This window comes from Triturus cristatus, chromosome 7 (genome assembly GCF_964204655.1).
Source record: "Triturus cristatus chromosome 7, aTriCri1.1, whole genome shotgun sequence".
In the NCBI taxonomy this organism is placed as follows: Eukaryota; Metazoa; Chordata; class Amphibia; order Caudata; family Salamandridae; genus Triturus; species Triturus cristatus.
This window is the reverse complement of record NC_140590.1, coordinates 61,797,893-61,825,341: the sequence shown is the minus strand read 5'-3', so window position 1 is coordinate 61,825,341 and position 27,449 is coordinate 61,797,893. Positions and strand designations below refer to the sequence as shown.

The 27,449-nt window shown below is 47.4% G+C and overlaps 1 protein-coding gene across 6 annotated transcripts in view; it reads left to right on the top strand.

The window, feature by feature from the left end:
• LOC146808809 (uncharacterized) overlaps window positions 1–27,002 on the top strand; it is a 127,715-nt gene extending 100,713 nt beyond the window's left edge. For 5 of the 6 annotated variants that reach the window (XM_085615639.1, XM_085615642.1, XM_085615635.1 and 2 more), the window contains exons 2-3: window positions 18,715–19,080; window positions 24,724–27,002. In XM_085615639.1, coding sequence (XP_085471765.1) covers window positions 18,715–19,080; window positions 24,724–25,175 — 818 coding nt within the window. In that variant the 3' untranslated portion in view covers window positions 25,176–27,002. The remainder of the gene's footprint in view (window positions 1–18,714; window positions 19,081–24,723) is intronic. The other variant, XM_085615638.1, reaches the window with a different exon arrangement.
• The last annotated feature ends 447 nt before the right edge of the window (window positions 27,003–27,449 follow it).

The window sequence follows — 27,449 nt, the reverse complement described above, 5'->3', positions numbered from 1 at the left end:
ACTAAGCTGAAACAAAAGAAAAAACTAAAGGCTAACTAAACATTATATACAACTCAAAAGAAATATATTACAATACCAAAACAATAACATGTTCAATTTAAGGTCCCCATTTCACACAAAGTCTTTGAGGTGAGAAAGTTTCCTAGGTGTTCTACAAATTCTCCTTGATGAGAGCATAGTTGGTTTCACCACACATCTTTTTTTGTGTGTGTGTGTATATATATATATATATATATATATATATATATATATATATATTCACTGAAAAAACCATAGGTTTCACACATGTTATAGTTAGCGGAAATTTTACTGATAAAAAACCAGTGAAATTCCCCCGTTATAGTTAGTGTAGGCAACTATAACTCACGCGACCGCAATCCTCTGCTGATGCTAATACTGTATTTAGACACTTATTTGCCCATGTCTTCTTCCATACATTTTTAGCTATACATATATTTCAAATATTTTTTTTTCATAAAGACACATATGTCATCATCAGAAGATTGCGGTCGCGTGAGTTATAGTTGCCTACACTAACTATAACGGGGGAATTTCACTGTTTTTTTATCAGTAAAATTTCCGCTAACTATAGCATGTGTGAAACCTATGGTTTTTTCAGTGAATTTGCAAGGTTTTTTAAATGCTAATTCCTAACTATAACGTGTGTGAAACCTATGGTTTTTTCCGTGAATTTGTACGGTTTTTTAAATGCTAAGTTACTTTACGCCATTCATGGCGTGCGCGCCCACTTAACGCAGTTCGTTCCGTGCGCGCACGGTGCGCTTCGCGCACCGCGCGCGCACAGTAAGCACGCGGTGCGCTTCGCGCACCGCGCGCCCACTTTACGCAGTTAGTGCCGTGCACGCACGGTGGGCACGCGGTGCGCTACGCGCACCGCGTGCCCACGTTACGCTAGATGGGCCATGTACGCACGATGCGCTTCGCGCACCGTGCGCACATGGAGGACATATGATGCACTTCGTTTTGAAAGGTAATATTTTAATTTTTCGTAATTTTTATAAGCCATGCACAAATGGTGCCCTTCGGGCACCATTTGCACACGGGGTGGAGAGAGTGTTGTTAATTTTTTCTTTTATTATTTTTGTTTAAAATATTGTGGTTTTTCACACTTCTAATAAGCCCTGCACATTGGGTGGCCTGCGGACATCAAAAGCACAGGGGATGGGGAGAGTGTGGATATTGTTTTTTTTTTCTCATTTTTTACCGTACGCGTACGGTAAGCGTAATCGGCGAAATTAGCGAAAAAATAAAAATTGCATTTTTGGCCTTGGGGGGTCTTTGGGGACTCCCTCAACATGGCTATGTGTGTGGGAGCTGTCTAAACAGCCCCTTTACATGTTTATTGGTTTTATTTAACAACCTAGCTCTCAGTGCGAGAGAGAAAATGGCGGCCGCCGCTTCCTGGTTTCGGCTGTTTCGAATGTTTACTAAGATCTAAGAGCCAATCAGAATCGCGCTCGCGCACGCCACCGTACGCGTACGGTAAGCTTACGGTAAGCGTACCGTAAGCTGGCTCAGATATATATATTGATTTAAAGGCTATTTTCTCAGAATCTACTGAACAGATTTACACCAAACCTACAAAAGGCACTTCCTTGACCTGAGGACTACCTTTCTGCCAAATTTCTAGTAATTCTGTTCAGCCGTTCGGGCTGTAGCCCTGTCTAAAGGTCCTATGGAAAAATGCATGGGAAAAACGCGTTTTGGGACCCCCCTTTTATCTCAGCCCCCGCTTGACGAATCCCCCCGAGACTTTCAGGGTAGGAGCGGAGCGTAGCGCCCCACCTATTTTGAGAAATTCGCGAGGATTCGTCGACCGGCGCCAAAGTTATTCAAAATAGAATGTTGCGGATTTCCTATGGAAAAGGGGTCCTAACTATAACTACCTACTGGCGACCGCCAGTAGGTAATATATTTTATTCATATAACTCGCATCCCTTCTCAAACCACTCCCATCAAAAGCATCCCCCCCCCCCCCAAAAAAAGTTGCACGACCCTATTCAAGTTCCATACTCTAGGATCCTTATGATTAAATGCATTACGAAAGACTTTGAGAACTCTTAGTAATTCTGGGATTCCTGATCTGTGATAGGTCACCAATTTTTATCACCGTTTTGTTTTTTACAGCCTTGCGATTGTTAATAAAAAATCTTCCTCGTCTTCTCCACTTCGAATTTTCACCAGTCATTATCATTACTATTACTCAGACAAGCATGGGAACACTTCATTTACCAACACAGGACAAATTGTGGTGTTGGCTTTTCTATTCCCAAATAGATCAAAGGGAGCATTCCCCGTAGAAGAGGGAGGAGTTACTCTATATATTTTCACCTTGTTCATCAGTTACTGCTGCCCACAAAAAGTGTTGGTCAACGCCCCCTGAATGGTTTCCTTCACCACTTTATTAAACATTTTTACCATTCCCTTCGCTTCACGATGATAAAGTGGAGAGGTTTTATGTCTAATCTTTCTTTCTGCCAAAAACGTTTCCATTTCTTTTGATACCAGCTGAATACCATGGTTTGTCAACATGGTCTTCGGGAAAACTTCCCTACAAAAAACTTTCTCTAAAAACTTAATTATAGCTTTAGACTCAACTGAACAAGTAACCTTTTGCACTGCCTCTATTGAAGCTTGTGTGTCATGACCAATGGTTTAAAGAACTATCTGCTTACAAGCAGACTCCTCTTCCTTGTCAAACATTTCCTCCCTAACCTCTTTCCCTAGAGTAGCGGATTCACATACTTTCGAAAAGTGTCCCTTCTTAACAACTACTTTGCACACAGCCTTCCATCCAGGACACACTCTAAAATTAGCATATGCCCAGTCATATCACATCTGAAACAGCTCTTGAAAGTTCTTACGGCTTTTCGCTTGAGACCTCTCTGTTTTCTTAGACTTTTCCACCTGTATTTTGTCATTTTTGCACTTTAGCCCTTCACAGTGGTGACTACTACATACTTCCTTACTTATCACACCCACACAAGCTTGACTGTTTATAAGATTTAGCTACAGCAACAATCTGAGAAAATGAGGGATTGTTTTGTTGCTAAAAGCCTTCTTATGCACCCCAGCATAAACTGATCTATCTGACATTCCTCATTGCTGATTCCAAAATCACACATAGAAGCAAGTGTCCTCAATTCTGTTATATACTTCGCCACGGATTCACCTTTCCTCTGCAAACGTTTTCTGAAGCGATATCTCTCATGAACAGTTGACACCTTTGATAGAAAATGTAAATCACATTTTTTGAGACACACTTCATACTCATTCAACCCAGCTGTGTCCTCGGAAGACAAATCAGGTTAAGTGTTCAAATATCTCTTGACCTTCAGAACTTAAACAACCTGTCAGAAGAGATGTTTCCGTAACACGCTTAAAGACGTTCCACGCACTCCAGCATATTGCGAGAAAACCTTTTTCCACTTTCTCCATGGTAGAGCTGGTTCACTAGGGTTTGGCAAAAAAAACGGCGGCTGAGCAACAATTTGCATGTTGAACATTAAAATGCTGTATGACTGTTATAAATAGTTAAAAATGGACCTGCACCGGTAACTGATTAAATACCCGAATTCCAACCTAGAAGAAAAAACAAATTACTGCAAGCTGAATATGTGACACCAAGAGTACTTCTGAACGTCATAAGAAAGTCCGGTATAAAATGTTTATATTATAAGTAATTCTGCTGGTTTAAAAGATTAAAAGTTCTGAGATACTGCAACCACAGTCCATTGTGCTTTGCACTTGTGGGTTCGTATTTTATCCTCATTGTCAAATGTAATGAGGAGTCCGTCTACCACGTTGTAACACAAGTTGTTGTGTTTATTGCAAGTCTAGGGAAGTGGTTCTTGACCTTTTGACCTCTGTGGACCTCCACTTAATCATTACTGACATTCGGGGACCCCCAGTTAATCATTATTGCACTCAGAGAAACCCCACTGACTAATTACTGGAAGCAGGTAATTCTGGCCTAAGCATTTTCGATAATTTGAACTGCAAAACCATACATAAAGGATACAGAAACAAACATTTATAAATTATTAAATATTTTATCTAATTCACAAACGAATATTAAAAAATCTAAGCTGGAATGGGAAGTTTGGAGCTTTTCTAAATTCAAATGAGGCTTCTCATCGCCCATACTAGATTCTGTTTGATGCATTTGCACTGCACCCATGAATCAATCTGAGGCTACGACCTTGCGTTTTAGCTTCCAGTTTTCAATTCCTTCACATTTACACAACGTTTTACATTTTTCAGTTGTACATTTTGCTTCTTTATTTATGTACAATTTATTAATCTGTTAATAAGTGTTATTTTTCTAAGCAGTTTCGGATCCCCTGAGAATTCTTTGCATACACCCAGGAAACCCGGGACCATAGGTTAAGAACTACTGTTCTCGGGTAATACACCTCAGCCATGCAAGAGTGGCTCCTCTCTTTTGTCTCTTCCAGCGTCAACTGCTTTTCTTCGACTCTTTATGGAATGTTTACACATAACTCAACTAAACATTCCAATACAGGGAATGCCACATTGTTCATTTTGTAGTCGGGGGCTCTGGGAAGGAAGGCATTGTATCTAGATGAGATTGTTGTTGAGTTTAGCAGGGGTGTGGAATTCCTATAGCCCGATGCCCAGGGCATATTGTTTAGGGTCAAGGACAACAAGTTTTCATGTTTATTTTGTCCTAGGAACAAGGAGGCCCAACCCCCTGCAGCACAAATCCTTTGGCTGCCAATTCACAGTAGTACATTATGGATCAGGGAAGTGCATTGTCGGCAGTTAAGGTAATATCTGTGTCCATACGTTAATGCTATTCAAACTTGTATTTATGGTTCATTAATGAAAAGCATTTATTATTAGGGTGAGCGCTCAAAGGAAATCTTGTAAGCTCGGACTGCACTACTGACAGTGGTTCCAGTATATGTGTACACACGTTTTCAAAGTTTAGCAATATGAGGCCATGTATAATGATCACAGAATTCTCTCTGATTAGATGCAGATATTTGCAGAAGCTTGAAAGCAAGATTGATGATTCTTCGATTTTAAAATAAAATGTTCACAAAAAAATGCAACTAGGGGAAAAAAAACATTTGATAAACTACAGCAAACTTGTAGGTACCATTTCCTTGCAGCATCTTTTAGCAAAATGTGCTGATGCAAGCAAGTATTTCCAAAAAACATTCATAATGGAAATCCAGTGTAACCAGTTTCAATAAGATTATGGGAAGCATAAAAATAAAGCAAAACCAAAGGGGATGATGGGCGGAGTGTTGAACATTGCAAGCACTCACCCCCAGTCAACTGATCTGGGTTTAATCCATCATTATTCTTTAGCTCACTCCGCCACCCCAGTTCAGACATGGCCATATGTAAATTAGTCTGACCCTGTGCCTCATGGGAACAGTCAAGCCCGAACTGCCAAGCCATGTCTACACTGGACCAGAAACACGCATCCTGCGACCGGTTTCTGGCTAATCCGCCATCATCAGCCAGGCTAGCTTGAATCCAGTGGCAAAGTGAGTAAGGTACCCACGTCTGGGCATACCCTGCCAACTTAGGGCGAACTTGGCATCAAACAGAAGGCCAAAAAACTACTGACCTCATTTCTCTCGAACCGGACACAACTAGTGAATCTCGGCGACTAAGTCCTCCCCTTTTACTCTCCCTTGTGGTGTGCCACAAGGCTCATCCCTGAGTCCGACACTCTTTAATATCTATGTGTCGGACCTGGCCAGGGTCATCAAATCCCACGGGATGAGTCTTACCGCTTACGCCGACGACACACAATTGATGCTAGCAATTCATAATAACGGAGGAGCAATTGCTGCTAGATTCCAAACTGGCATGATCGCAATCAGCACTTGGATGACCAGAAATTGCCTAAAGTTAAATTCCGTCAAAACCGAGGTCTTGATACTTGGAAAGCTCCATCCTGTCTGGTCCCCCATCTGGTGGCCCATTGAACTGGGCCCACCACCTCCCCCGGTGCTAAAAGTCAGAAACCTAGGCGTTATTTTTGACGACAAACTGACTTTCACCTCACATGTTCAGATGCTGGCAATTGTCCCTCGGGTTGCAAGAGCAAAAGCCGGGGGGCGATCATTCCGCTGCCTTGCGGCGACCCTCTGGAACCAACTCCCGCTGTCAATTTGAGAAATCCAGACTCATCTGACCTTTCGTAAAGCAATTAAGACCTGGCTCTACCCCCAAATGGCATAATGCCTACCTGCCTAGCTTCTCTCTTGCGTCTCTGATCGCGCTGGGACGCCCCATTGCTGGGGCAGCTATGCGCGTTATAAGACTACTAAAAAAATAAATAAATAAATGTTAACACTATCGTCTCATCATCCTTTTATACTCTAAGGATGATTAAAAAACGTTTACCCTTCCTCCCTCCCAACGCTGGGAAAACCCTCATTAACACACTAGTCATATCCAAAATCAACTATTGCAATGGCCTCCTAATTAACGCCCAGAAAAAGGTCACCAACAGACTCCAGATGGTGCAAAACTCAGCCGCAAGACTGATAACAGGCACCCATAAGTACCGCCCAATCTCATCAGTAGTACGAAACCTTCACTGGCTTCCAATAATAAGCCGTATTAAGTTCAAGGCCCTTTGTATTGCCTTTAAGGCCATCCATAAAACCGGACCGGACTTTCTGAGGAAAGCCTTGTGCGGATACACCCCCAGCAGAACCCTCCGCTCCTCAACGGCCAACCTCTTGCACATCCCCCGCACAAGGAAAGTAGCCTGGGTTGACAGAAGATTCACAGTCGCCACTGCCAAACTGTGGAACACCCTTCCCCAGCATATCAAAGCATGCCCAACCCTACTCGCCTTCAGGAAACAGATCAAGACCTGGCTTTTCAGTCAATAGACACCTCATCCCTGGCTCCAACCTCTACTTAGTTCGCAGCGCCAAGATGCCCCAGGGTATTTGTGCACTCTACAAATCGCTAAAATAAATAAATAAACAAAGCAAAACCAAAGGGGATGATGGACGTAGTGTTGAACATTGCAAGCACTCGCCCCCGTCAACTGATCTGGGTTTAATTCATCATCATTCTTTAGCTCACTCCACCACCCCAGTTCAGACATGGCCATATGCAAATCAGTCTGATCCTGTGCCTCATGGGAACAGTCCAGCCCGAACTGCCAAGCCATGTCTTCCCTGGACCAGAAACAGGCATACTGGGACCGGTTTCTGGCTAATCAGCCGTCATCAGCCAGGCTAGCTTGAATCCAGTGGCAAAGTGAGCAAGGGACCCACGTCTGGCCATACCCTGCCAACTTAGGGCGAACAAAGCAAAACCGAAGGGGATGATGGACTGAGGGTTGAACATTTCAAGCACTCTCCACCAGTCGACTGATCTTGGTTTGATCCATCATCATTCTTTAGCTCACTCCGCCACCCCAGTTCAGACATGGCCATATGCAAATCAGTCTGACCCTGTGCCTCATGGGAACAGTCCAGCCCGAACTGCCATGCCATGTCTTCCCTGGACCGGAAACAAGCATCCTGGGACCGGTTTCTGGTTTATTTTAAATCCATGCAGGATACTCTTTTGTAGTCACAACATGCATGTTTTTGAAGAGTGATGTAGTCCAAGTGTTTGTGTGGGTTGTGTGTCAGAGGACGTCTGTCTTGATAGATCTATGTTGAGGTTTTGATAGTAGTCAACATATAGGCATCCATCTGAGATTTGATTGTGTTGAGCTTGTAAGTTTCTTTTGATGTTTTGGAGAGATTGGATGGGTGTGCGCCTGTTTAAGAATATTTGTGTTATAGTTAAGTGTGCATGTATTCTGTCCATGATGACAATACAGAATATTCTGGTGAGAGAAAGCTGGGGCCTGTTGCGCAACTATAGATAGTGTGTGTAACCAGTTGTCACTTGCATTTTAGGATGTTTTGTGCCTTGATTATCTAATCACATCTGCTGTGAGCATAAACCGTACAATATGGCAGAAATAAAAAAAAACTCAACCTGGAAAATCTTAGTAATGAAAAACAGTGAAAGTATTTTTTTCTGAGGAGACAGCTGAAGTTGCCAGGTATGAAAATGCCAGTTTGAGGGCACTGACCCTCAGTGCTGCTTGATTTTGCACTTTATTGATTTTCAACGAGTCCATGTTGGGACAAAGAGATGAACTGGCAGGTAGATTACTATCATTATTCAAGATCTACAAATGGGAAACCAGAAAGTATAATGGAGAAACAAGACAGAACAAGCATTGGCATAGCCAATAGGTCTCGCCTTTGGGACCTTATAAGTGTTTAGTTATCCAGCACAATATCCTTGGTGCAACAGCATCAACTGTTGCATGGCTAAGCACTTATAAGGTCCCAAACGCGAGATCTATTGGCTATGCCAATGCTTGTTACGTCTGGCTTATTAGCACAACTGTTGCCAAATCTTATGTGACCAACCGAAAAAGAGCTTTCAGAAGTTATTCTTTCCCCTCTTTTTGGGACAATATTTATCAGCGTAGACATTGTATCAACGACTCCAGTATAGCTGGTCTGAGTGGATAGTTTTTGTTCATCACTTTGCTATCCTCCAGTGTCCCTCTTCGCTGTCTAACAGAGATCAGCAGAGCAAAAATTGCTGCTCCTCCCCACCATTGTTTTTAGGTCTCGCCTGACCCAGCGCATGCGCTGGTCTGGCGAGACTTAGAGAGGGCTCCAAAAAGTGCTACCAGGCCAGCCTAGAGCTACAGTGCATGTGTGCGGGCGCGCCACGCTGGACCGCGATTACTTTCACTTTCGCGGCCGCTTTGATGTTTGATCGCGATCACTTTCACAGCCGCTTGGCAAAGCCAATAGGTCTCGCTTTTGGGACTTTATAAGTATTTAGTTATGCAACTGTTGCATGGCTAAACACTTATAAGGTCCCAAAGGCGAGACCTATTGGCTATGCCAATGCTTGTTTATCTGGGAGACCATTGTGTGTGTCCCCCCCAAGTCCTAAGGATCTTGTGATCTGACCTATTGCTTGTATTTGAGGTGTAGTATAAATGTATCATGATATATTGCACTTATAGCAGTTAAGCCAAATAATGTACGTGGAAAGGGAAAACAGTCACTGCGGGTGTATGTGAGTGCCCGCAACAGCGTGCATGCGGATTTATATGAGTGTTAACAAATCAAAACAGTCAGCTATGAAACGAAGGACACACGGCGAAGGCTGCTGTGAGACCGGCCTCACGGCGTATGCCCTCCCGATCATTCAGCCAACCTGCAACCACCCCCAAGACACGGCATCTCCGACTCCGGCCGCCCCAGCCACACAGACCCGAGGGCCGGCCAGAGCCCCCGACAGACTCGACACCCTATCACTCATGTCCGACCGAGGGAGCGGGAACCCCCGAGCCAGACCCAGAGGCGCCAGCCCAGTCACACCTCGGGTCGCCTTCCCCCGGGAGGACTCGATCGGGGAGCAGGCGCCTCGCCTGCCGAGCGTCTGGGGTCCCTCCCAGACCCACTAGAAAAGACCAAAGAAACGAGCGGCAGGAAATCCCGCCGAACCCCCTCAGTCTCCCAAGGCCCCTCTCTGCGAGGACTCCGGACTTCAAAGGGCAGGGGGAGTATAATAAGGGGTGCCGGAGGAACGAATGGCAGAGAAGACCTGGAACCATCGAAGCCTGCTGACACTGTCGCGGCTCCCGAACACCGAACCACCTGGGCCTGCTGAGTGACTCGCGGCCCCCAGCCATTGAACCATCTGAGCCCTGCTGACGAAATCGCGGCTCCCAAACTCTGAACCACCTGGGCCTGCTGAGTGACTCGCGGCCCCCAGCCATTGAACCATCTGAGCCCTGCTGAAAAGATCGCGGCTCCCGAACTCCGACTACCTGTGCCTGCTGAGTGACTCGCGGCTCTCCCCTCGAGGACAAATTGGCAAGAGATCGCCCAGAGAAACAACACCCTCCAGCTCGAGGATTGTGAGCTATCCGCAGGGTACTTTGCAGAGACACTACCTTCAAAGACTGTCCCGCTACCCCCATTCCCCTACCACTGATTTGTAGACTCTTGTGCCGCTGATGTACTCCTTACGCTTTGGATCATAAAGATCCCTTGAAACCTGCGATAAAAGAACCTATCGTCCTACAAAGAATACGTGTGGTGTCACTCTGTTCGTAGTGTAAGCTCAGGGTGTGCGCGCCTGGTTCGGCCTACTTGGGAGAGGTGGGTCAAAGGGGTGGGCAAGACGTGCATCGAACCCCCCTCCGGCGAACGCCTTTCCAACATTTGGTGGCAGACGACGGGATCCGAGCCGACTCCGAAAGAGAGCGTGCAGTGAACGACTGACGCACTACCAAACAGAGATGGAAGGAGAAACCTCCCTGGGTGCCGCAGGTACCGAAATGAGCTCGACGTTCCGAAAGGATCAATTGGTCTATTATACGCATAGAGAATTAAAACAATTTTGCAAAGACCTTGGAATCGCTACCACCGGATTAAGCACAAAGGAAGACTTCCAAAAAGTATTGAAGACCTGGGTCGAGACGGGGGCGCCCCCGGCCCAAACGGAAGGGGACTCCGCCCATGAACCACAAAGCATCCCGGTGAGAAACAGCGGGCCAGAGGGGAACCTGTCCCCCGAGGAACTAGCAGACCGAGAGAGAGGCCGCAACCACGAACTTGAACTGGCCAAGCTGAAAATCGAGGGAGAACTAAAACTGGCCGAGAAAAAGCTAGCCGTCGAGCAGTTACGGCTACAAGGGGAACTCGAGGAAAAGAGACGCCAAAGAGAGCACGACGAAAAGAAACTCCAGCTGGAACATGAACGCAGCCTGAAAGAGATCGAGTTGAGGGCTAAAAGCGAAGAGTCACGACCTTCCGGGAATCTACCATCCGCTTCCACCGTGGAAGCCAAAGTCCACATCCCCAAGGATGTAGTAAAGGAGTATTACAAAAACGACGATATCCAGCAGTGGTTTAAGGCCTACGAAGTCGCCATGACCTCTCACCGAGTCCCGCAGAAGGATTGGGGGGCTGGGCTATGGGGCCGGTTCTTAAGCGAAGGAAGAGATACCCTGCTGGATCTGCCCTCCACGGTCATGAACTCCTACAGCCACATGAAAGAAGCCCTCGTGGGCCGGTATGGACTCACTCCCGAGATGTACCGGCAACGGTTCCGAGATTGCAAAAAGATACCGGGCACCACATGGGTAGAATACGTGAACTTTTACAGCCGGGCCTTGGACGGGTGGATCAAGGGCAGCAAGGTCTCCACCTTCGAAGAGCTGTTTGATCTGATCGCCTGGGAACATTTAGCGGCCAATTGCTTTGTAGAACTGCGCCAACATCTCCTGGACAGTAAACTCACCGACCCTCGGAAGCTGGCCGCCGAGGCTGACCGTTGGGTGAACACCCGGGCCACCCAAGGCCCCGTGGGAGACTACGGTCACCACAATCAAGGACCCCCCTGCCAGAGGGGCGGAGGGAACCACGGCCGACCGAGAGACTTCCCAGGAGGGCCCCCGCACAGCCCTCCCAGCAGCCCACCAGCGGCAGGTCCAGCTCCGTCCCCAGCCAGCACCGGAGCCCCGGGACGGCTAGGGCCACGAACCAGGATCACCTGCTTCCGCTGCCAACAGCCCGGACACTACGCCAATGACCCCCAGTGTCCCCAGTATCAACGAACCGCAACGACCAACCCCCCGGCCCGGCAGATGGCCTCCGTGGCCCTAGGGGAAGAGATCGAGGACTCCGAAGAGTGGGAACCAGCTGCCATGGCCCTGGTCTCCCTTGGTGATCGAGAAATGGTCCCCGGGACACCCTTGCCCGCCAACACGAAGAAGTACCGACAGCAGGTGACCATCAACGGCCACCGAGTCGAGGGCCTCCGCGATACCGGGGCAAGTGTCACCGCGGTCCACCGCAACCTAATCTCTGAAGACCAGATCCTACCCGATGCCCTCTGTCCGGTCATATCCTCCGACAATTCCGAGAGTCTCTGCCAGATGGCTCTGGTGCCCTTCGAGTGGGGAGGAGTCTCCGGAGTATTGAAGGTAGCCGTCCGAACGTCACAGCCCGTAGACTGCCTCCTGGGCAACGACCTTGAGAGTTCCCCGTGGGGGCAAGTGGAACGAAGAGCCCATCCCGAGATGATGGGCCTACCCGAATGGGTCTGCGCCACCACGCGCTCCATGACCGCGCGATTGCCCCTCTCCGAGGGCGGTGAGGCCCTCCCACCGAACACTGACCCCGAGAACCGGGGCACCCTGCCAGAAACGGACAACCCTCCTTCGGAAGGAGAAGAAGACACTAACCCGGGAGAAGGGCCGGAACCTTCCGCCCCTGAGGCGCTGACTGAGCTCGGAGAACTGCCCGAGATGGCCCAGTGGCGCTGTGAGGGAGGTCCCTCCCGTGAAGAGTTCTGCCAGGAACAGGCCACCTGCCCTTCCCTCGTGGGACTCCGACAACAAGCAGAAGCACAGACCGCTGGTGACCGGACCGGAACCCACTGGGTCTATTGGGACAATGGCCTCCTATACAGTGAACAAAAGTCAGCCGAGCTAGGCGCAGCCCGAGTACTGGTAGTACCCCTGCGCTTCCGAAGCCTCCTCCTGGGCCTGGCCCACGATGTACCCTTGGCAGGACACTTGGGCCAAGACAAGACATATCAGCGATTAGTTACCCACTTCTATTGGCCCAAGATGCGAGCAAATGTAGAAGTCCACTGTAAATCCTGCCTCACGTGCCAGGGCAGTGGGAAAAGTGGCGGAAAGCGCAAGGCTCCATTACAACCCTTTCCCTTGTGAGTACCCCGTTTGAGCGGGTCGGCATCGACATCGTGGGACCCCTGGATCCGAAGACCGCCCAGGGCCACAGATTCATCCTCGTCCTGGTGGACCATGCCACCCGCTACCCCGAGGCCATTCCCCTCCGCACCGTGACGGCTCCCGTGGTGGGCCGGGCTCTCATGGGGATCTTCTCCCGTGTCGGATTCCCTCGCGAGGTTGTGAGTGATCGCGGCACTAACTTCATATCCCGCTACATGAAGTCCCTGTGGCAGCAGTGCGGAGTAACATATAAGTTCACGACCCCCTACCACCCCCAGGGCAACGGCCTGGTGGAACGCTTCAACCGAACCCTGAAGGGGATGATCCTGGGCCTCGAGGAGCCCCTACGCCGAAGATGGGACGTCCTCCTCCCTTGCCTCCTGTTCACGTACCGGGAAGTTCCCCAAAAGTCCCTGGGGTTCAGCCCATTTGAACTACTATACGGACACCCCGTCCGGGGGCCCCTGAGCCTGGTCAAGGAGGGCTGGGAGACAAGCCCCCGGGGGACCCCTCCTGATGTGTTCCGCTACATCCTGGCGCTCCGCAACCAGACCCGGAAGTTCCGAGAACTGGCAGAGGCTAACCTCGAGGCCAGCCAAGAAGAAATGAAGCGCTGGTATGACCAGAACGCAACTCTGGTCGAGTTCCAGCCGGGCCAGCAGGTTTGGGTCATGGCCCCGGTGAAACCCTGCGCCCTACAGGACAAATGGACTAGCCCCTTCAAGGTGATCGAGCGAAAGAGTCAGGTCACGTACCTGATCGATGTACAGTCCCCACGGAACCCCCTCCGGGTTCTCCACGTGAACCGTCTCAAGCCCCACTTTGTGAGAACGGAGTTGAGTTTGCTACTGGCCACCGATGATGGGGCGGAAGAAGACACTGAACCCCTGCCCGACCCCCTGTGCGCTAAAGAACTGGATGGTTCCGTGGAGGGAGTGAAACTGTCGACCACCCTCACTCCCCAACAGTCCAACGACTGTCGCCAGCTGCTCAGACAATTCGCAGACCTCTTCTCCCTCATCCCAAGAGTCACCGACTGGTGTGTCCACGACGTGGACACCGGCGACAGCCCACCTGTGAGACACCGAGCCTACCGGGTGCCTGACCGGGTCCGCGCCTGCATCAAGACCGAAGTACAGAAGATGTTAACCCTTGGAGTGATCGAACCCTCCGATAGCCCCTGGGCCAGCCCGGTAGTCCTGGTCCCGAAAGCGGCCGCCCCTGGGGTCGCCCCCGAACTAAGATTCTGTGTGGACTACCGGGGGCTCAATGCGGTCACCCGAGCGGACGCTCATCCTATCCCCCGCGCCGACGAGCTCATCGACCGCCTTGGGGCCGCTCGTTTCCTCAGCACCTTCGACCTGACCTGCGGTTACTGGCAGATTGCGCTCACGGAGGGAGCAAAAGAACGCTCCGCCTTCTCCCCACCCGATGGACACTACCGCTTCAGGGTCATGCCGTTCGGGATGAAAAATGCCCCGGCCACTTTCCAGCGGTTGGTAAACAAGGTCCTGGCCGGACTCGAGGAGTTCAGCGCAGCGTACCTTGACGACATAGCCGTATTCAGCTCTCAATGGCACGAGCATCTCCAGCACCTCCGGCAAGTACCGCTGGCCCTGCGCAAAGCCGGCCTAACAGTGAAGGCCAGCAAATGCCAGCTCGGGCAAGGCTCCGTGGTCTACCTGGGGCATCAGGTGGGCAGCGGGCAGGTCGCCCCCCTCCAACCAAAGATCGACGCCATCATGTCCTGGGAGCCCCCCACCACTCAGACGGAAGTCCGGGCCTTCCTGGGCCTCACAGGATACTACCGGAGGTTCATTAAAAACTATGGTAGCCTCGCAGGGCCTCTCACGGAGTTGACCTCGAAAAAACTCCCGAAGAAGGTGCAGTGGACCCCCCTCGTGCCAACAGGCGTTCGACGCCTTGAAAACCGCCATGTGCACCGCCCCAGTACTCAAGGCCCCCGACTACTCCCAAGAGTTTGTGGTCCAGACCGACGCATCCGAACACTGCATCGGAGCCGTCCTCTCGCAGTTCAACGACAAAGGCATAGATCAGCCCATAGCCTTCATCAGCCGAAGGCTGCTGCCTCGCGAACAGCGTTGGAGTACCATAGAACGAGAGACCTTCGCCGTAGTCTGGGCCCTCAAGAAACTACGGCCCTACTTGTTCGGAACCCACTTCCGAGTGCAGACGGACCACCGGCCCTTGCGGTGGCTGATGCAGATGAGGGGAGAGAACCCCAAGCTATTACGATGGTCCATCTCCCTCCAAGGGATGGACTTCACTGTCGAGCATCGCCCCGGAACGGATCATGCCGACGGCCTGTCTCGGTTCTTCCGCTTCGGCGAGGAGAACCCCCCCAGTGGATGGGTAGTTCTCCACGCCTTTCAGCTGGGGGGGGACGCGTGTGAGACCGGCCTCACGGCGTATGCCCTCCCGATCATTCAGCCAACCTGCAACCACCCCCAAGACACGGCATCTCCGACTCCGGCCGCCCCAGCCACACAGACACGAGGGCCGGCCAGAGCCCCCGACAGACTCGACACCCTATCACGCATGTCCAACCGAGGGAGCGGGAACCCCCGAGCCAGACCCAGAGGCGCCAGCCCAGTCACACCTCGGGTCGCCTTCCCCCGGGAGGACTCGATCGGCCACCAGGCCCCTGGGGAGCAGGCGCCTCGCCTGCCGAGCGTCTGGGGTCCCTCCCAGACCCACCTGAAAAGACCAAAGAAACGAGCGGCAGGAAATCCCGCCGAACCCCCTCAGTCTCCCAAGGCCCCTCTCTGCGAGGACTCCGGACTTCAAAGGGCAGGGGGAGTATAATAAGGGGTGCCGGAGGAACGAATGGCAGAGAAGACCTGGAACCATCGAAGCCTACTGACGCTGTCGCGGCTCCCGAACACCGAACCACCTGGGCCTGCTGAGTGACTCGCGGCCCCCAGCCATTGAACCATCTGAGCCCTGCTGACGAAATCGCGGCTCCCGAACTCTGAACCACCTGGGCCTGCTGAGTGACTCGCGGCCCCCAGCCATTGAACCATCTGAGCCCTGCTGACAAGATCGCGGCTCCCGAACTCCGACTACCTGTGCCTGCTGAGTGACTCGCGGCTCTCCCCTCGAGGACAAATTGGCAAGAGATCGCCCAGAGAAACAACACCCTCCAGCTCGAGGATTGTGAGCTATCCGCAGGGTACTTTGCAGAGACACTACCTTCAAAGACTGTCCCGCTACCCCCATTCCCCTACCACCGATTTGTAGACTCTTGTGCCGCTGATGTACTCCTTACGCTTTGGATCATAAAGATCCCTTGAAACCTGCGATAAAAGAACCTATCGTCCTACAAAGAATACGTGTGGTGTCACTCTGTTCGTAGTGTAAGCTCAGGGTGTGCGCGCCTGGTTCGGCCTACTTGGGAGAGGTGGGTCAAAGGGGTGGGCAAGACGTGCATCGAACCCCCCTCCGGCGAACGCCTTTCCAACAGCTGCCATTTTATTCTTGTTACACATTCCAGCTTCCCGGCATATTGCTGATAAACTGAGGTCACGGAGCACAACAGCGTTTTATCTTGGAAGTTAATGTTGTGATAAACAATGAAATCTGCTTGGGAGCTCTGGCAATATGGGTCGCCCTTGGGTTACTGTTACTTTTATAATTGATTAAAGAGCTGCTGAATTGTTGAAACTGCAAGCCAGCAAAACATCCTGGAGCTGGGAGAAGCTGGATTATTAACGCGAGACTCAAACACACACAGCAGTAGCACACAACTTGCAGCAGGGCAGGCCCAACCCACCCCCATCGAATTAAGAGTATGAATGTTGCATGCCTGGCAGAACGTCGGCGCTTTCAAAGTCACGCTAATGAGGACTGGAATACAATTATAGGAAGAATCTGCCCTGTAATTAGTATAATTAGGAAATTGTGTGGTCCGTGAATTAAAATTTCTGCACTACCCAAGACAATCTTTATGGAATTACAAGTTTTATGTGTATCTTGAAGTTTTGTGCCAGCAGTGCACATCTCTGAACACAACAGACTCACGCCAACAAGCTGCACCAATAAAGAGGGCAGATGACTACACATTGTGAAACATGTTACCCGAGGGAAAGGAGAAACACCGAGCTGAGATGAAGAGTCAGACATCTGGCCAGTTGTAATTGTGCCTTGAAGGTAGTGATCACACGTCCCCTGGAGCATTAGGAAATATGTATGGCATCCGGTAACTTCGGTTACCCGGCCACTTTTAAAGAGGAGCATCGTGATTGGTGAGGTAAACTGCCAATAACGGATAGCAGGACTGGAGTATTCTGATACACCCATAATGTGCACCTAAGACTTGTGCCGCTTTCTGTGGCCCTGCCCCTCTTTCAACAGAGCTGAGGATGTAAGCGGCCGGTGAGTTAACATGCAAGTGAGGTATGGTGACAGGCCACGCGGGGCTTTTGTTGTTGCTTGAAGTCATAAATGATTCACAAGCCTCTCCTTCCAAGCCTTTAAGAAACAACAGTCGCCAAAAGAAACACATGCAGGCAGTTCAACAGAAATGTACACACCATATATTTCAAATGACAGTTTCTATGCACTAACCGAACACAAATGAAAACCTCGCGCTAAAAGTTAAACAAGCATTGGCCGGGCGGCCGTGAAAGTGACGCGGCCGTGAAAGTAAAAGTGATCGTGGGCTGTAAGGGTGCCCGCGAGCGATGTACTTAATGAGCCATGACGAGACAGGAAAGCCAGATGGCGCCTGTGCTCTAGGCCACACAAAAAGCTGTGGTCGGCTTTTTGAAGCTTACTTACTAAAAGTCTCGCCAGGGCAGCGCATGCGCTGGCTCAGTCGAGACCTAAAAATGAAACACAGTTTCCTATACATTTTGTTGTGCAGGAGGAGGCAATCGCTCACAAAGCGTTGTGACAAACTAGGAACGAGTGTTACTTTAGATAATTAATTTTATTGCATTAATGGCACTTTATTTAGTGCCTTCTACTTATTGTTGAAGGTTTTGTTAATAATTGGGTGGTAATTTGGATAGGGATGTTCAAATATACATCGCTTGCTAGAGAGGCTACTAGTACCATGCCCAGTAGGTCTCATCTGTTGACTCCAGGGCTTGAGGCAAAGATCTGGCAGGCAAAAAGGTTGAGCTAGAGGATGTGTGTGTGAATACGGAGCTGAGTGCCCCCACCCCTTGCAGTTTGGAGAAAGAACTGGAGCAGCAAGGTCTGCTGATTATCATATATATTTTTTCAGTGAAGATCCCACTTGGTTGATCAGGCATAGGCCAGGGTGTGTCTCCCTGCTCAAGAGGGCGGAGTCACTGATGATCACAGGTGTGTGCCACCCAAACCAATGTTATGGGCCTCTCGGGTTGCCAAGACCCTGCCTGAAGGTCACATATGCTCCCTACAAGTGCTGTTATGATAAAAGGTTGAAGGCTGCATAGCAGACGGAGAGTCGGATGCTCTCATCCTGCACAAATTGTATTGTAAGTTTATTAACTTAATTTTATTAAGATAAGGGCTTTGAGGTGGTTGAGTCCATATATGAGTGCTATCTAAGTGTTCTGTATTCTCCCTCGCATTTGTAAATATTGCTTTCAGCCAGGTTGTCACTATGGTGCACAATATACTTCCTGAGCCTTGCACACCATTAGAATTATGGACACTCTCCTTCAATTGCTGCATGTATGTATATTAACAGACATTCTGCATTGAACGTCAGTTCTCACTCTTCCACATGAAAGCTTGTCCTACTCACAAATTATCTACACCCATTCTCTTTTATTTGACTTGGCGACACTTAAATGGAACGGGTTGTGAAGGAGTGAACCAGTTTTTGTGTATTGATTAGAGATGGTTTCATGTCAGTAAACATTGTATTTTTTACGCAGCAGGCCCGACGGCTCCATCGGTGGTCAGTATGTCACGGCGGAGAAGGGAAGCAGCTAGTGGGCCCACATTGAAGAAAAGGAAAGGAAAGCCTGCAGCTCAAGGGGAGGAGGAACGAGAACTCAGTGCCTCCACGGAAGATGCTGTTGTGGGGCAGGGGATGGTGTACATTGATTCGCTGGGCATCGCCTATCATGACTCTCCTAATGCTACTCAGTACCAGCTCCCCAACAAGGTGCCAAAGAGCACTGTCCAAACCCAAATCAAGCTTATAGATGAGAATGGGGTGACCACAGTGCAAACATGTGCAGAGGACAGTGCTAGGCACGAAGAGCAGGTGGCGTCTACCTCAACTGAAGACACAGAATGTAAGTCTCCACGCACTATTTACCATTGATTATTTTTTTTATTGGATAAATAAAAGCAGGAAGGGCTTCTGGCCATGTGGTCTGCTCTAGTGGTTTATTTATACAGTTCATAAATCATAATGTCTATTATTACTATGGGTATGTTTAGACTAGAACTGTACTCTCCTTGGCATTCCTTTCTATAAGTTTAAGGTTATAGTGTTATTAGAAGGTGATCGAATTTTTTGAGGCGTGCTATCAAACCCAGGAGTCTTGAAATTCCAAGTTTACTTGCTTAATTAATCCATCTTGTAGTGGCCAGTTTCCATAATTATATGATTGTAGTGTTAATTAAAGGTGGTGCCTCTCTTTCTAGGAGTGCTATCATATGCAGGGCTCTTGAAATTCCAAGTTAACATGCTTAATTAGCTCCCTGGTGCTGCATGTGTGATTTGTGATGGGAAGGGACTTTCTACACAAAAGGCTCTCTCCTTGGCAATAGCATCAGGTCCTGGATTTTTCCTGGTTTCAGACTGGATCCGCTGTTGCCACTAGTTAACAGTTGATGTTAAAATGTGCTGCCACTGGCATTGTGTTCGTGGAGCTAACTTCATCGGTTATGAACAGTTCATCTGGAAGCTTCTCAAAATAGCATTAAGCAGGCAAGATTGCTACTCAACTTTTTTTGTGTTATGAAGATAAAAGCATTTCTTGGGCATTTGCGTCTCACCAGATAGGTATCAAACTGCCCTCTTTCACTCTCCACAATTGGGGAAGTACTCACACTAGAAAGGAATAAGGCATAACCGATGAATAGGAATGTGCCATGTTTTGCCTTCAGAGCCCTGGTGAAATCCTCATTATTTGCAACAGTATTGATGCACCACTGGACTGTGCTCTACTGTCATTGTCTTATCTAACAAGTGGCTTTTAAAGTGAAGATTGATTTTTTGCCTTTTTCTGAATTTCAAGCTACCATTAAGCATAGTAAATAGTTCAAAAAGTTTCTGTTTTAAAAGGAAAATTACATCTTTTATCATAAGCGTGAGAATTTTATTTTTGTTAATTTTCAAAAAATCATTTAACTTTTACCTTCTAAAAGTATAAAGTAAAGACTCCCCTCCTTCCACCACTTATTTGAAGTCCTGAGGAGGAGTTTCATTTAAAAATGTTCTTGTAAGATTTTTATTAGAGATACCATAAAGAGATAACTGTGAACAACCCGCATGTTAAATCCTTTAAATAAAGCAAACTAATTAATTAAATGGAATCCCTTTGCTTTAATTAGATACTTGTTGGCAGGCAAGTCAGCCCTTTAAAATCTGGAAACTCTTCCACCTATTTGGAAGTCCAAATACTTCAGTTCCTAAATGTTCTGTCGACCCAAAATAGGCACATAGAGTGAAGGGGGGGGGGGAACTGAAGAGGAAAAGGGTGCCTTCTGTCTGTTGGAGATTATATCTGAGACTCTGAATATGCTCTATTCAGTAAATGCGCAAGGCCTTGACTTCTGCCGCCACCAGTGCTGTATCTATTCTGTGCGTGGGAGAGGCTTTCCATTCCTGTTGTGAGTGAAGTGTGAACTGCTATTCTATGCATTGTTCTGTGAGTGAAGCCTACCCTGCTCCTATACATTGCTGTCACATGTATTTTGTGAGTAAAGCTTACACTGTTGTCTAATACTGTAAAGCTAACCAAGCGTAATTGTGATTCCAAGAGGAACTTTTTTAGAACATTTAATCCGCAGTCTCCATCTCCCAGATCCAACTGATTTAGAACTGCCCACACCAACAAAGATGCTCCGAGTATAGTGTACAGAATATTGAAGACACCGTTCAAGATTCAAGGATCTCACACATCTTCCTCCCTGCAATAATCCAATAGAAAACAATAGCTAGATAAATTGTGATTTGAATAAAACAAACAAATATGCATGACCACAAGTGATTACACCAAGGCAATAATACGTACTTTGATGTTACGATATAGAGTGCCTCTGCGAACATCATATCCTCTTTTTCAGTCCAAAGCAGCTACCATCTTCATAAATCTCCTGTTATCCCAGTTGCACACTCCCTTCTTTACCTCACACCATCCACCCAAGGGCAATACCAGTGTTAACTTTCCTTACCTAAATTAACTTGAAATGAACCTTGTTAGTCCTGGAATGCAGGGTAAACCTGTAGCCATAAAAAAATCATCAACCCTCTCTTTCCACTCCCTACCAGCACATCCCTCAAGCCTGATGCACTCATTGATGGGTCTGTCAAACCTCTTGACAATTCAGTTTCCTTTGAGATTATATAAGGAACACCTCCTTATACAAAGACAATACGAGCACAATTCCGTTAAACTTGAAGAACGCCGCCATATTTTTGGTAACTGTACCATTGTTAGCCGGTAAAAAATTGGGGAACCCTGCCCTGTTGAAAATCTTCAGAAGGAAGTCTGTTATGCAGGGCAGGCACCAATACTGCATCCTGATTTTGTTGTTGTCTTTTTTTTTTTTGCGTAGGGCTTCAGTTAAGTCAATTTGTTTCAAAATAACTTCTTAATTTGGTGCTTTTACAACCGTAAGCCCAGGAGTAAGTCCAGGATCTCTAAGTTCCACCTTCCACAAAAATTCTCAATCATTGATATCAATGGAATCAAGATTTACCAGGTGTCTGAGTCAACTATTATTTGGATCCTAACCCCATTCGTTTTTACATTGTCTTTAGCATGACGTTTAGTGTTACTTTCATGAACCATGAAATCACAATCTTCCTTACTTTTAGGGTCATCTGAGCCTGCAACATTTATGTTCTTGTCATTCTTACCAGACCTGCAAAATTTAGGAAGAGATCCTTTCTTTTTGCAAATTTTGCATATGACATTTAATGCCAGGCATTTTTTTACAACTTGCAACCTGTAACAGTTGCCCTTAAACCTAAAATGGGAAGCATTCCCCTTTTCTTTTTACCTAGAGTCACCAGTACGGATATTATCAGCGCTCGATTTTGCCTCCTTGTTTAACTTCCCCATGTAAGCAGCAGGATGCTCAATGTGCTCAGTGGTAGTGAGGACCTCACCCAGCGGCAAGTCATCTTGAAGCCACAGTTCTTGGTCTTACTAAGTCGATATTTCAGCCTCAGCCCTAATGTTTTCTGTTGATGTTTGATCGAATTTGTAGTGTGATGCTAATTTCCTCAAAGCAGAGATGTAGTCTACACTTTCGCCACACCTCTGTTCCATTTTGCCACAATGATACCTCACTAAAGCCGTACTTACTCTAAGCATAGTAGAGATCTTTTTTTTTTTTTTTTACGCAAGCTTCAAGTTCATGAATATTTTCAGCTAACTCTGTCAAACTTTCATTGACCTCTTGACTGTCTACACCTAAGATAAAGCATTTTCTTTGTATTGACAATGGCATAGTTACCAATGGTCTTCTGCCACTTAGGCAATTTCATTGGGTGCACGCCCCTGGTGTGGAAAGGAAAACAGAGGTGCAGCAATATTCTGCATGGTTGTGGGGCACAAGAAATTACCAAACTAGCAAATACGAAACTAACATACACAAAAAATATAATGTTCTTCCTTAAATAACAAAGACCCAGTCTCCATGGCCCAAAATGAATTGGACAGAAAACGTTATGGAAGCACTTACTGCTTCTAGAACTGTGGAACCGAAGAAAGGGCACCTTCTTTGATTCCATCACTGAGGTTAATCTCACCTATACAGTGGCAACTGAGTGCAGCATCAGTCAGTAATTGTGTGCTCCGATCTGTTGAGAGATGAGCAGTAATAGACGCCCTGCTGCTGCCGCCGCCTCTGGTGCATCTGGGAGATGCAGTGTCCAGGATGCAGGCCAAGGCGTTGAGCATTGTATTGCATAGGGCGGCCCTTGACGTGGATGCAGGATGCTTACATTAGATGACACAGTACAGACATAAAGGTTTCAGTAGCACTTGAACTGACACGCAGAACAGCCAAGCCACCGTCGGATATGGAAAGGCTCAGAGTCTTGCACACATATGTAAGCACAAGCTTTTAGGTTAAACATGGTGGCATGGCATGGCATGGCACGGCACAGCCAGGTAGTGCATGGCAGGAGACTAAACAGGAAACACAGGAAGCAGAGCACGACTATGATTGTGCGCTCAACTAACCAGAAGGTGCTAACATCCCTAGGTTAAAGAAAGCAAGAAGTGGCGGCCCCTCCGTCGCTTTCCCTGTTCCCGAGCTCTGGAAATAAGGAAACCCGAGTCGGAACCCAAATTCAGAAAACTCTTTAAAACTATTCTATAAGCTAATGGTTAGCCCAGGACAGGGGGACCTGATTGCTGTCCTAGTGCTGGGAGGCCCTTCTGAGTAGCAATGCGCTTTATAAATCTAGGTGAATAGAATAGAAATGTAATGTACCACTGAGAGATAGGCAGCTAGGCACACCAATGGAAATGGCCCCAAAGTCTGTGGGTTTAAAGTCCCGCTGAGTCTGCTCATCGCCACTGCAAAGGTGACACCAAGTCAGGAAACAATCCCACAAGGAATGTTATTCTAGAGCACCTCCCCCATAGTCTTCTTCTCTGACTCACGGCTCCAATTTATTCAAAACCTCCTACGCCAACCAAGAGATGTCCAGAACACAGTGCGCGAAGCACTGCATTATTACAGGCAGAGTAGAAGACGACTCGACTCCTGATATAAGGAGTGTGAGGGAGTCTCTCCTCCTCTGTTCTTTGAATAAAGGGTGCACAGCTGCTATCCATGCTGCACCACATCTAGGAGAGGGGAACCATCTCTTCCTGTGTTTTCTGTGGATGAAGCTTTCACTGCTGCTTCTAAGCTATACGTGTTTGTGTGTGTGTAGCTTACTTTACTGCTGTCAGTGGTACCTATTTTGCATATACAGGTTTTCCCTCACTGTTCTTTGTATAAGTGAAGCTTAACTGCTACTTTCCGAGCTATACGTGTGTGTGTCTGTGTGTGTGGCTTACTTTACTTATGTCTGTGGTACCTATTTTGCATATACAGAAAGTTTTCCCTTACTGTTCTTTGTGTGAGTGAAGTTTTCCCAGCTGCTTTCTAAGCGGTACCTGTTTTGTGTGTGTGTAGCTTACTTTACTGATATCTATGGTACCTATTTTGTGTAAGTGAAGCTTTCACTGCTGCAATGCCTATTCAGTATTGGTGACATTTACACTGCTGCTGTCCGAGCTTTACATGTTAGTGAGCTTTAATTTGCTGCTGGTTATGCGATATGCATTCCGTGTATGTAAGACATCTTTCCTTCGTATTATTGTGCTGTGTCTGCTGTACCTAATCTGTGTGAGTGGAGCTTACCTTACTGGTCTCTTTGCATCTCCTATTGTGTGTGTTAGTAAAGCTTGTTTGGCGGCTGGCTATTGTGTACCTATTTACTGCTGCTAGTGTAGGTAATGTGTGTGCGTGTGTGTGGCTGGGTGTGTGGCTGGGTGTGTGGCCGTGTGTGTGTGTGTGTGGCTGGGTGGCTGGAGCTATGGGAAGCCTTTTCACTATACAGAAGCCAAATTTGTGGGCATTCTCAGTGCTTGTTAATAACTGTAGTTCCATCCTGGTCTCGCCTCTTGCGTGTTAATAATGTACTCAGAAATGTGGGCCTGTGGACCACACATATCTCATTGTCTTCTGTCTTCTTCCAGATGTTGAGGATTCCATGCAGTGTTTTACATGCCACATAATATTCACAACCATGGCATCCAAGTTAAGGCACATGAGACGGGACCACCCTGAGGTCTTTGCCAAGCATGTGAATTACGGCCCACTCACCTACCAGACTTCTCGCCAAAAGGAGCGCTGCCTCCATCCACCCCCAAGCAAAGGCCAGGTAATGTGCTTGGAGTGTGGTGAGACCTTCAGCAGCCGGAAGCTGATGCGGGCGCACAAGAACAAGCACAAGAAGAACAGCGCTTTCTCTTGCATCATCTGTGGCCGTCGGTTTGAGCTGCTCGCGACTCTCCGGAAGCACCAGCGGTCCCACTCCTACGATGAGCGGGACAAGGCAGGGGGGCCTTATATCTGCTTGGATTGTGGGGCTGTGTTTCCTGCGAGCAGGGGCCTGCGGTTGCACGAGTCCATCCACAACAAGCCCTAGATCTGGTGGCCATTGCACAAGTGCACGCACAAGTGCGAGATTCCGTTACCAGTGTAAAAGGAATTCATGAAATGGTGTAAAAAGAACTTCGAGAGGTGATACAAAGGAGGTCCCACTGACTGGGCTGAAAGCACAGGGCCACTAGTTCCTCCTGTTTCAAGTGAATTCACAGGTCATCGTCTCATAGACCTCAAGTATTTCATGAAGCAAGAATTGCACAGAAAAACCAAGTCATGTGGATAATGTGGTAGCATTTCTCTAAAATGGCTAACTCTTTGCTGTGCCCTCTGCTCGTGCAACAACCTTACCATTCATGAGCAGAGCAGCAGAATAAAGTTCTGATTCTATGAAAAAATATCATCACGTTAGCTAATAGACATGGGTTTTCCTACCAGTGACCAAGCACTGCACCATGGCAGTCACCCCAAGCGTTGACAATGTCTGCCTGCGAATCCTAACACTGGGGTGTCAACATGAGTCTTGAAAAGAACAGGGGTTTGAGTCCTACTCAAAACAAATAGCATTATTTTGTTTCTTTGGCAGCAAATACCAGTGTAAGCCAGATTGAAGACTGCTATTGCTTTAGTGAAGACGGCCAGTGCTCTCTGTCTGATCTTCACAAAATTCATAATTTCTGCCTCTAGATCCGAAGTTTGCCTCGTGGGTGAAGGAGGAAGAGTGTGTAAGGTCACATGGCCCAGCAACTTTCCTTCTGTACCAAGGGAGAGCTTCATGTGCCCATTGTGACTGCTTGAGTGGAGGACAATCTTCCAGTCCCATATATCATCATGTTACAGCTCTTGACATTTTTGTTGACGTGGCAGCACCATGGTCAGCCTACCTTACCCATCCACAGATCTGTGCCATTGGACATGTATTCCATCTGTTTATCTGTAACTTGACAGATTCTCCAAGATCAGGCCTTGATAATAAGGACTTTGTCTACATTGGCAAAGGCGGGAAGCACTTCCCCATTGGGGGCAAATGGCACATTACACAGCAGTGGCCTTCATGATTAATTGGCACATTGTTTATTGTGGTTGAAAATTGCTTGTGAGAAGGTGCTGCTGCCTGACTTTGAACTGTCTTGAAAATCACTTCATACATGTATATATTGTATGTACATAACAGGACGAGCACTGTGTGTTTTTGAAGTCGATCTTTTCACGTTAAGAAAATCTGGAATATCTGACAAGGTATGGTAGAGTTTAACTTGTAGCCAGAGCGTCTGTGCTTACACCGCTCAATGAGCGTTAATTGTCCCAAATTATATAAAGTGCGAAGGTGGATATTTAAAAAGTCTTTCCGCTCTTGGGATTCACAATGGAATAGTCACAGAACCTAACTGGCTTGCACAACCTTTATCTTAGGCAAAAAATGTCATTTCAAGAAATTGTTCAAAACTCTCAACTCACTCTGGTGTTGCAAATATTTAAAAAATGTGAGTAATCGAATAATTATATGTTTTATTCTATTGAAATCATGGAATGAGGCAGCACATGCAAAAAAGTATTATTAGGACCTAGAAAAGCAGCACCATTCCAGAAACGTATGCTGCTTCCCAGCTCTGCTCGTTTTTGGGAGCAGCGAGCGGCAGCTCCTAAATATCACATTTTGCGAAAGCCTTCCAGCCATTTGAAGTTATCACGGAGACCCTCCTGCTAACCTGCTCATGGACCTGCATGTTATTCCAGTTTTTTGTTTCTTTCGGAAACTTAATCTACATTGAAAAAATGAATAAATCTGTATAATATTCTCCTGTGTTGTTCAAATGTTGCACACCTATCGGTATCCACACATTTTATATATAAAACAACCAATACTGTTTGACGTGTCTCCGATTTATTTATTTATATTTTTACCCCACGCAATTTTAGAACACTAAAAGCCTGAAACTTTTTATCCGGAATAGTGAATTGAATGTTTGCACAAAGGACATTTCACAATTTGTTTTAGTGGAAGTGTGCTGAATGCTTTAGGTAAGTGCACAGACAGCTTTAGAGGGAATTGTAATGACTATTTAGGAATATGTTTAGTTATGTGTAAACTTGTATGTGTTTTTATGTGGACCTCTTCGGAGTTCCGTATCATAATTCTAAATAAACGTGAACTTAAACTTTAGAGGGAATTATGCAGAAAAGTTTAGAGGGATATGTGCTTAATGCTATAGACAAGTGTACTGATTGGTTTATGGAAGTGTACTGAGTGCTTTAACGTAAGTGTACTAAATTCTTTTATGCAAGATTGCTGAATTTGTCCATGCGAGTGTGCTAA